Source organism: Stylophora pistillata, chromosome 1 (assembly GCF_964205215.1).
Source record: "Stylophora pistillata chromosome 1, jaStyPist1.2, whole genome shotgun sequence".
Taxonomy (NCBI): domain Eukaryota; kingdom Metazoa; phylum Cnidaria; class Anthozoa; order Scleractinia; family Pocilloporidae; genus Stylophora; species Stylophora pistillata.
The window spans coordinates 23,310,356-23,321,796 of record NC_142519.1 but is presented as its reverse complement, the minus strand read 5'-3'; the positions used below and the strand labels follow the sequence as shown (position 1 = coordinate 23,321,796).

The following is an 11,441-nucleotide window of genomic DNA, read 5'->3' as shown; positions in this document are numbered from 1 at the left end:
CCAGCGAGGTTAGACGTTGCGTTCCGATTGAGGAACACCTTTTGGATGAATTCATTTTGGTTTAATTTCGTTTGATATTTTAGGAAAAAGACAAACGTTTACTAACTTCATGGAAACGGTACGGTAGAAACTGACTCGTATATATTTACAGCAAATGTAGGGGTTCCATTGCTTAGTCGATCCTCACAATCGATAAGAACAACGACGAAATCAACCCGCTCAGTTCAGTGCGAACTGTACATCTACCAAACATCATAACGGTAACTTAAGTTTTTTAACGGTGTAATTTTAAGCCAGTTGAACCATTTATTTTTTGGTTGATCAGTTTTTATATCTTATATGAAATTATACTTAAACTCTCAATCAAGATGATCCATTTCGTTGGCCGAGCCCAAATTTTACCACGCCTTTTTTATTCAACGACAGATGATGCTTTCGATGGAGGCAAACTCCAGGAAGGTTGTCTCATTCGTGTAATAAATATTTGGCTTTAAGATATAGTCTCTATCGATCGACATATGCAGCGAGTCCTCGAAATTTGTAGATTTCCCGAACTTTCTACTCGCCCTCGAAACCTCGTCAGCCTTCCCGATGGATCGCGAGGATTCTTAGAGCTGAATTTCCTAGCCTGAACTAGATCAGCAGGGATCTCGATGATTCATGAGTTTCGCTTTTTACTTTCTGCCACCGCTCACGTAATTCTGTGGGCAAAGGACATTATCAAGAAATCATGATTCTCTACCGGGGCTCGAATCATCACAAAGATTCCTGATTCTCTTGATCCCACCCGCGGGAGGGACAAGTGTCTTATGTATCTTGTCAATCCTTTCCTTTCATAACCATATCAGTGTTGGTACGAAATTTTCCGCGTGGCCCTATTGTCTTTTTTTTTCTTTTTTTTTAATAGGATTACACAATTACTGGTGAACCAGTAGTTTCCATTGTGGTCCTTGCAAACAAATGAAACAAATGGTCTAAATTGAACATAATATCATTAAGAACCCCAACCGGCCGGAGGCAAACCAGTTGGCTATTTACAAGCGGGGCCAAGGATGTGAACTCGGGGCTACCGTGAAACAAATCCAGTGGTGAGGGTGGGACTCGAACCCGGGAGCGGCGGATTACGAGTCTGACACTCTAACCACTCGGCCACACTGCCTCCACTGACTACTTATTTCGCTCGTTAACCCTAGTCAGTTCCTGCCCGTCAGTCACTTGATTTTCTGTCCTTCTCCTTTTAAAGGGAATTCCAGCTAAAATAGCTTCTTTCAGGCTTGGAATTCGCCAAGAATAAAGGAAAGGATTGAGGGTTGAGTTAACCCAGATAGAAATGTACTGAAGGTCGCGAAACCAGTGAATTGTAACGCAGCTACAACTCGGGCAGAAGTTTAAAATGTAGATAAACACACACGAAGGGGTGTAACAGATGAAGAAAGCAACGAGCACAAGAGCAAATGTCTTCGCTATGCGCCTTTCATGTTCAAGAGCCTTTTTAATGGCAGTTTCAGAATTCATTCCAGATTGAAGTTGCGACGACCTCTGAAACTGTGCGCGAAGTTTGCGGTAAAGTGCGATGTAAGAAAAGAACAAGATTATAACGGTAGCAGCAATGGTCGTGTTGGCGAAAACAAAAGCGTATTTGATGAAACCAATCTCAAAATACACCGACACAGGTAACAAAATGGAGACAAGCCAAATACAGGTCGAAACAAACGCAGCTCGTCTCGGGGTTATTTTGTTCCTGTAAGCGACTGGATACACAACGGCGATGTAACGATCGACAGCCATTGCTGTGAGGCTGAGAGTTGACGCCGTACAGCAGATGAAATACGCCACGTGAACCACAGGAAGAACGAATAAAACGGGATGAGTTGTTAATGCCTCGAGCAGGTGAACATACGCCGAAATCGTCAGCACGATAAGTCCGACAACGAGGTCAGCAAATGCCAAATTGACGACCAAGCAGTTGAACGCATTTCGTAGCAGTTTTCGTCTTTCCCTACAAACCGCCCAGCAGATCAGAAAGTTCGGCGGCACTGTAAAAAATATCAGGATTGCGGAGACGGCCGTCGTGAAAAACGACAACGATATTGGAGGAGGTATGGCGGAACAATCTTTCTCGGAAAGTGCCATGACCTCATTTACTTTAGGCTTTTCAGAGAAACTACTGTTTTCACGAGCTTCGAAGAAGCTGGAACAAATTTCGTCAACTTGGAGGAACGTTTCGACTACGACAATGACTCAAGCGTTGCAACCCACGGAACATATATCCCGTCGATTGTATCCGCAGTGTAGGCAAAATGAGACAGTTACTTGGAAGAGAGTGTTCAGTTATAAGTAAACATAGAGCCATTAATAATTTTAATTTTAGTATGTGACGTTTTGAAGAAAGTTGCATTGTGTGTCTAATGAACCAACAATAAATGATTACTTTTACTTTTATATCGTATCTCTCCCCTATCTTCATTGTGCTGACGGCAAAGCCTATGGGCACAATTTTTGCTGCCATAAGTAATTAAGAAACTGAGAAAGATCAATGGATATAACAAACAACTACTAGGAGGGTAAGATATCGAAATTGAAATCAAATTTGATGCGAAGGACATTTTGGAAAAAAATCAACGAAATGTTTTCGGCTCAGGAGAGAAAAGCTGAATATAGGGGTCATTAATGGTGAACAAAAGTATGAGCTGATGCTTTCAAAAACATATTAATAACTGCTTATAAGCAGTTAAGCAGTTATTACTCAAAAAAGCGACTAAGCTAAGAACTCGTTTTCACGATGAGAAAGAGAATATATTGTTCGTTCGGCTAGTGATAAAAGATGTAAGATCATTATATCGAAAACAATACGTCCTCCCGGCCAACGTCGCTTATCTTTTGATTGGGCTCGAGTGTACATTTTTGTTTAATCACTTGCTAAAAATCAATCATGGATCGTGGAGGTGTTTTTGGGATTAATTATTAAAACATTTAGCATCTTGCTGACGCAAAATCATTTTTGCTTTGTTGAGAAGGACCTCAAACTCATTCGATGAGTTAATGCTAAATGAAATTGATTTGCAATTCTCACCTCAAGATCAGATGGGGTACATTTTCAAATTTCAAATTGCTTAACACCTGGGGCCCCATGACAGAGCCGTCCTACCGATATAATGTTTTTTTAGCATCCGTCTGTTACAACGAATCATTATATTTGTTTCCATCAGTTTCGCAATTTAGGAGAAGGTTTTCTTTCTTTAGCCAGCTTCAGTCACACCGGTGGCCGGCGGTCATTCTATTAACATGAGGCGCCTGTAAACTATGAATGTGAACTAATAAATAAATAATAAATAAATTTTAATTAGTTGTATAGCCCTATTTACATGTACAGATCAATAGTGCTTTACACTGAATAAAAATTAAAAACCTTATATATCTAAATAAAAAATTTACAATAGTAATGGTAGCTAAAAATACATAAGAATAAATTATTTTAATGTAATATATCTAAGTTAATGATTACAAAAAGCTTCATTAAACAGAAATGTTTTAATAGCTTTTTTAAATTTATCCAAACACTTAATCATTTTAATTTCATGAGGAAGTCTGTTCCATAAGTATGGTGCTGCTGCCTGAAAAGATCGATCACCAAATGTCTTCAGCATCTTACCCTTAGGGGGCTCTAAGTAAAGACCGTCATTGGATCGAAGACAATAAGAAGATTTTGATTTAATAGATATGAGGCTGTTAATATATGACGGAAGTAAATTATGAAGCGCTTTAAAAGTAAGTAGAAGAATTTTAAATTTAATGCGAGCCTGGATTGGAAGCCAGTGTAACTCATATAGAATAGGAGTAATATGCGAGTACCTTCCAACGTTCAATAGCAGTCTTGCGGCTGCATTCTGTACACGTTGTACTTTAGCTATCAGTTCCTTTGAGGCACCATACAAAAGACTGTTACAATAATCTAATCTATTCGTTATAAACGCATGAACTAAAGTATGGAGACTGTCTTCGTGTAAATATTTCTTAATGCTTCTAATGTTATGAAGATAAAAGAATGCAGATTTGCAAATATTTGTAATATGCTTAGACATGCTTAGGTTAGCATCCAACCAACAGCCTAGATTTTTTACCTCGGAGCTATTATTAATTACCGAGTTGCCAACGGAGATACTGATTGGCTGTAGTTTAGATAATTGTTGTTTTGAGCCTATTAAAATCAGTTCAGTCTTGCTATCATTAATTAACAGTCTATCATGAATCATCCACTTCCTGATCTTTCCAATACAGTTCTCCATTGCTTGCAAGGCTTGGTCTTGAGATGTAGTATTAGGTTTAAAACTCAGATATAACTGGGTGTCATCAGCATAACAATGAGCACAAGGGAGCTCGTGTTCAATGATCTTAAAGGGCTAAAGCTCTAAGTAAAACATAAGTCGGGAAAAATAAACATACCATGAATAAAATTTTATTTAATTTTATCATCTGTCTCGAAGAAGTCAAATCTGAAGCTGACCACGATTTTTCCACGGTATTCTGCTTCTCGATTTCAGGCAATGAAGACTTGTTTTACATCAGCTTACGAAGTATAATGTTCCGAGGTGATTGGTTCGTTTCTCGCAGCTTTAACTGGTGCTTTTTGTTCCGTGCTGTTTTGTTGACTGTTTCCTCATCACCTGTCCAGGGCAGTTCTCCTGCTGTAGGATTTCTTCATAACAGGCAACTATGCATCTGAAATTTCTTTTCCCCTTACCTATGCAACACAATGTCGATGAGTCGTAGAGTGTGGTATACATAATAATAATAATAATAATAATAATAATAATAATAATAATAATAACATATTTAACCAGGGTAAACCCGTCAGCAGAAGCTGTTATCACAAATAGGTGCCCTGGGAAACAAAAAATTAGCAAAATAATAATAAAAGCCCTAAAAAATATTACAATATACATTATAAGATTAAAACTATAGGAAAGTATATACATAGAAGAAGTATCAAAAGTAAAATTAAAAGTTAGTAACATAGAAAATCTTTTAGCTTCGTTTAGAAGAAGTATCAAAAGCAAAATTAAAAGTTAATTACATAGAAAATCCTTTAGCTTCGTTTTAAACATTAATAGGGATTCAATTTCTTTCAGGTTTGGTGGTAAATTATTGAAAGCTTGTGCCCCAGAATAAAAGCACCCTTTCTTAGCAGATTCGGTGTGAACAATTGGAACTAAAAGGTCAAGACCATTACACCTGGTAAAATAATTATGTGATAACTTGACAAAATATTCTTTGAACATTTCAGGAGCAATATTATTGACACATTTTAAAACAAAAGTTGAAATATGCATCATAGAACGTGTCTTAAGGAACATCCAACCTAATTGTCGCAACAGCTGATCGTGACTAAGGCAACTTTCTTTTAAAACAATTCGAGCAGCTCTTGTTTGTAACCGTTCTAAAGTTTTATATCTAGAAGGAGCTAGATTATTCCAAACAAAGTCGCAATAATCTAACTTGGGGAGAATCGTAGTTGTAAAGACTCTTTCAGCTGCGTGAAGCGAGAGACTGTTTCTGACCCTACTTAACAAACCAAGCTGTCTACCAGTCGAGTACTGAACTTGTTCCTTTAAAGATAGTGACTCGTCTAGGTATATTCCTAAGTACTTATAGAAAGGTTTACAATTAATTGAGGACTTGATCTCCTAAATAAATACTGTAAAGATTGTTAGAGTCAATTTGATTGTTTCCTAGCAGTTCTAAAGATTACATATTCAATTTTCTTAGGATCGGAATAAACAAATCATTGTTAGTAGACCAATCTAAGAGAAAATTGAGTTCGACATTTAACACCTGCAACAGCTGGTTTGCATCTGAGGCTGCATAGTAGATGACGGTATCATCAGCATGCATTAATACATTAGCAGCCTGTAAACAGTTTGGCATATCTGTTACATACAAAGAAAAAAGCAGAGAGCCCAGTATAGAACCTTGTGGAACTCCGGAAACCGCTTGTTGAGGCCGGGACAGGACACTTCCTTCGAAAACTGATTGGGTTACGATCTGTTAGATAATCAGACATCCAACGATGCTCACTATCATGAATTCCAAATAATTGCAGCTTATCAAGCAATATTTTATGATCAATAGAGTCAAAAGCCTTACGGAAGTCCACAAAGATGGCACCTGTTAGCTGAAGAGCATTCATTATCCTTCTTATGGGGTCAGCAAGGAAAATAATTGCACTCTGTGTCGAATACTTACGACGGAAACCACATTGGCATCTAGAAAAAAGGTTGTGTGACTCCAGATGATCCACCAATTGCTGCTGGACAGCCTGTTCAAGAATCTTTGACACCACTGGCAAAATTGAAATCGGACGATAATTGTCGATGTCATCCCTCACCCCATTTTTGAAAAGTGGAATAACCTTACATGATTTTCATCCAGGAAAAAAGTCCGTGGAATAGAAATTACACATGGATAGATTCTTGCTATAAAAGAAGCATTACTTCAAGGGAACCACAATGGGCTGCTGAGGACGCAGTAAACATTACTTCAAGGGAACCACAATGGGCTGTTGAGGACGTATCCGAAAGGAGCCAATCAATGCTCTTACGAGTACTATCACTATTATTAGTAATATCAATATCACTGTGAACGTTTACAACAACATTGATGGACGTTTCCTGAACCTAAGTTGAATTCATTATTTTTGTGAAGTAAACAGTTGATTTCAATGTAATCTATTGTTTGTAAATGGACACTGATTGGCCAGTTTTGTTGTGTAGTCACTTAGTCGTAAAGTAGATCCGTTTGGGTGTCAGTAACGAATTGATTAAGTTGTTTGCAAGGTGTCAGTACGTAACATTTGACATCTGTTGTGAAGTCTGTAAATGGCAGTCCTACCTTGCGGCCATCTTGTTATTTAGAGAAGGAATGAATATTTGCTTTGAACGATTAAGCCGGAGAAAGAGGCTACGGACAGTTCAAAACTGAAATGAAAAATATATAGAACTTGTTTCTCACTGGTTTCAGGTTCGTACTTGCGCCCTGTATCACTATCTTAGTAGCCGTTATAATATTTGCGACTTAACAAAATAAATTCTCGAATTATTTGATATTGACACATGAAGAAATGACTGTAATAAGACTAGATTACCTTTATATTTTGTAACGCTGAAATGAAACTATCCACTTCCTCTAATGTTGAATTGTTCTATTAAGTGTCGCGATACCATGTTTGTTTTGCAATCTTTAGCCATATAGATGTAAGTAAACTCAAGCGCACCTGTTCAGCTTCGTTCATATTATTCTCGGCGTGTGATATTTTAACAGTCTTAGGTACGTTGATATTCTGTTGAATTCTACGGCCCAGCCAGAACCGCGACGACAGTCAGATGTGGTACCTATTCATTCGACAAATATTTCGTCTACACGCTGATCATTTCAGTGATTGCCATGTTGCTTTACAAGAAAGACTGCTCCAGTGTATCTCCTCCAATATCACTTTCGTTCCTCACGACGGTCATTTCCTTTGTTCTGTTTTTCTTCATAGTGCCCACAAACTTTCTCATCTGTTGGGCGGTGTACAAGCAGCGACGAAAGTTACTACGGAATGCGTTCAACTGTTTGGTAGTCAATTTGGCTTTTGCCGACCTCGTTGTTGGACTTATCGTGCTGACGATATCTACCAATGTACACCTGCTGGAAGCATTAACAAATCATCCTGACTTGCCAGTTCTTGCAGTGGCTCATGTGTCTTATTTCATCTGCTGCACGGCATCAACTCTCAGCCTTACAGCAATGGCTGCCGATCGTTACATCGCCATCGCGCATCCAGTCATTTACAGGAACAACATACGCCCAAGCCATGCTCTCGCTGTATCGATCTTCGTTTGGATTGTTTCCATTTCCCTGCCGTCAGTGCTGTACTTCGAAATAGGATTCATTCAATACGCTTTTGTTTTCGCCAATATGGCAATTTTTGCCACCATACTGATATTTTTCTTCTCCTACATCTCCGTTTATCACAAACTTCGTACACAGTTTCAGAGGTCTTCGCATCTCCATTCCGGTATGAACTGTGAAAGCGCAAATAGAAGGGCTCTTGAACATGAAAGGCGCATAGCGAAGACATTCGTGCTTATACTCGCTGCTTACCTCATCTGTTACACCCCTTCGTGCGTGATTATCTATACTTTAAACCTCTGCCACAGTTGCAGCTGTGTTACGATTCACTGGCTTCGAGATCTTCAGTATGTTTTCATCTGGCTTAACTCAAGCCTCAATCCTTTTCTTTATTCTTGGCAAATTCCTGCCTTCAGAGAAGCTGTTTTGAACAGTCTGCCTCTCAAAAGAGGAAGAAGTTTGAACCAAGTTGCTCCTAGCCGGCAGTCTTTGGAAATGATCGAGGACAATTCTATCCTTCAAACGAGAGCAACTATTGCTAACAGGAGAAGGTCTCGCGCTTGTGCATTGACTTTCTAAATGCAATTGCTGTATTATCTAAAGTAATGAAATTGTGCAGGATCAAGGAAAAACAACTTTCAATGTTGAAATGAGTCTTACAAAAAAGACTGAAAATTTGGTATTTTTCTTAAGAGAAAGATAAATACTGGAAAGATCACTCATGGCTGTTAATTTCTTGAGCCAATGACTTTTTTCTTTTTATTTAATCTTTTCGATAGTAAACGCGTGTGGTATAACGAAAAACTTAAGTGAATATGGAATTGAAAGTTAATTTTCATGAGTTAGCTTCAATTCTTAACCAACAGGGGCCCTAAACAGTTGCTTTCTCGGGCCTGAGCTCGCCGTAAATTGAACGTGCAGCAATTAGACATGTAACAGCCATTCTGCCGGATAATTGCATCTCCCTGTTACACCTGCCCATGTAAAACAGTCATGTTCCTCATTCTCGTAAGGCACATGACTTCCTGATATGATGGCTTTGTTTACCCAGGCAGAAGGCCATTCCCAACTCGATGTAGATTTTTGGAACATTTCCTACTTTATCATTCTAGCGGAAACAAAAGGTTTACAAAAATAAGCAGAAATAAAACCGACCCATAGCTTTTTTTCCAAATAACGTAAGAATAAGTCAGTTATGTTTATCAAAACGAGTCAGATATGATGAAAATTTCATCCAGAATATTGCCACTATAAACTAGCACATGTAGAAATATAATTACAACGCAAAGTATCATTAATTAAATTTTATATCAGCTCGATCATGACTTGATTATTGACGTAAAAGCTGTCAGAGATGATGAACATAAAGAAGCCTTATTTTTATTAAAAAAAAAAAAAAAAATGGAGAACAGTGACACTCGCACCAAAGTCGATAAATATAATTAATGCTGTTTTTTGTAAGGTCGTGAAAAAACTCGTAGGTTATTGCCAATAATGTTATCGTTTGACTGGTGTTGTTACCATTTTATCTATCGATATAATTAATTTTTTTCCCGAAACCAATTACTAAGCTCTTTGCGTTTACCTTGCCATAAATTTGGCAAGTACCCATGTCATTACTAAACCTGTCAGTAAGACACACATTTAAATGTCAAGTTTTGTACGATATAACTTGTAATTCTCTCTGAACATGTTACTGGAGCAACTCTGATAAGGTTAATATATAGTTCTTATTAACCGAGCGAGAGGTCTGTATGGGAGAATCTTGACAGAGGTCGTCAGTACAGAACGAACGCAGTGAGGTCTGTACCAGCGACCGAGGTCATGATTCTCCCATACAGACCGACCCAGCTCGGTTAATAAGATGTTTATTATATGGCTGTGTCTAGAAAGCGACGGAACATATTCTTTGTAACTTTTTTTCTAGACCGGTCTAGATGCCGGTCTAGATGGGAAAATCTAAACCGCTTTCAATATTGATTTCAACCAATCAAATTCGTGAATTCGGTAGTTCCCAGTCCTTGTGAGACAGCCATATAATAATAGCGCATACTGACTAGTCTTATTAGACTTCATTTTTGCGACACCTTATTTTCGCGATTTCCTCAACAAAGAAATGTGTAAAAGATGCCTTAGCTTGCTCTCGAAAATCAACGAAAATACTTTGAGTGAATGGACTTCGAACGATGACTATAGCTCTTAAAATCTCCGCTGCTTACTTCATTTTCGCACATGCAAAGGTTTATGACGCACGTTTTAGTAAATTGCAAAAATCACGAAATCAAGGTGTAGCGAAACTTGAGTGTAATAAGCTTCATTACATTTAAATAAAGGCTGATAGTTTCTAAAGAAACTGTTTGGGGCTGCGTCGGTGGGGGTAACGAAATAATTTGAATATATCAACAAATGCGGTAAATGGTTTGAACCCGGGGGTAACATGTGAAGGTATGGTCTGATCGTCCGGGTGAGTGTAGTCCTGAGAAGGACTGTTGTCGGTGGCAGTGACTGACGTTTCGACAACCTGTGCGGAAGTCATCATCAGAGTCAAGTTGACTTGACTCTGATGATGACTTCCGCACAGGTTGTCGAAACGTCAGTCACTGCCACCGACAACAGTCCTTCTCAGGACTACACTCACCCGGACGATCAGACTATACCTTCATATATCAACAAAGTTGAAATGGTAAATTGGCCACCGTAACGATTATAAAAGCTGACGTTTCGAGCGTTAGCCCTTCGTCGGAGCGAATAGGGGATTTGTGGGTTGTGTGTGGTTTTAAAGGCGGAAAAAGGAGCTACGTGATTGGTGGGAACATGGCAACGAGAAAAACACGAATAAATTAGTGGAATGAAAAGCGTTCGTTGATACCTGTGGGATTTAGACTGCCGGTTTGAAAGATGAGCTTTCCGCGAACGCGGAGAGGAATGACGTGGAAAGGAATGACAAGGACACATCGAAACCAGTCGCTAGACATTTTAATTTTCCTAACCATTCTAAGCAACACATGGCAATCTGCGGTCTTTCCTTACACTTAGGTAGCACGGAAAGCCGGAAAACTCTTGAACAAAAGCTCATCTTTCAAACCGGCAGTCTAAATCTCACAGGTATCAACAAACACTTATCATTCCACTAATTTATTCGTGTTTTTCTCGTTGCCATGTTCCCACCAATCACGTAGCTCCTTTTTCTGCCTTTAAAAGCACACAACCCACAAATCCCCTATTCGCTCCCACGAAGGGCTAACTAGCTAACGCTCGAAACGTCAGCTTTTATAATCGTAACGGTGGCCAATTTACCATTTCAACTTTGTTGATATATTCAAATTATTTCATTACACTTAGCTTTCGAAAATAAAAATAAGCTGCATAGATTTTAAGAGCTCTAGTTATCGCTTGAAATCCATCGACTCAACGTGTTTTCATGTATTTTTATTTACTATTGGGTAGTTTAGATTTCTGCGTGTTCATTAACACGCCATTAGGACAATCAAAGCCATCAGGTGGTTGGCAGAATGGCACAGAAAGTATCCCCTAGACCATAGCTAATAGAG

The 11,441-nt window shown here is 38.7% G+C and overlaps 2 protein-coding genes across 2 annotated transcripts in view; one reads left to right on the top strand and one right to left on the bottom strand.

Moving 5' to 3' along the window:
* Positions 1 to 2,303, bottom strand: part of LOC111331397 (adenosine receptor A1-like) — a 2,447-nt gene extending 144 nt beyond the window's left edge. Inside the window, exon 1 of the mRNA XM_022936504.2 lies at positions 1 to 2,303. This exon is cut by the window's left edge and continues 144 nt beyond it. Coding sequence (XP_022792239.2) covers positions 1,168 to 2,133 — 966 coding nt within the window. The 5' untranslated portion in view covers positions 2,134 to 2,303 and the 3' untranslated portion in view covers positions 1 to 1,167.
* A 4,994-nt stretch (positions 2,304 to 7,297) lies between these two features.
* LOC148741735 (adenosine receptor A1-like) lies at positions 7,298 to 9,143 on the top strand. Its single transcript, XM_088745496.1, has one exon. The coding sequence runs from the start codon at positions 7,441 to 7,443 to the stop codon at positions 8,467 to 8,469; it is 1,029 nt and encodes a 342-aa protein (XP_088601622.1). The 5' UTR covers positions 7,298 to 7,440; the 3' UTR covers positions 8,470 to 9,143.
* The last annotated feature ends 2,298 nt before the right edge of the window (positions 9,144 to 11,441 follow it).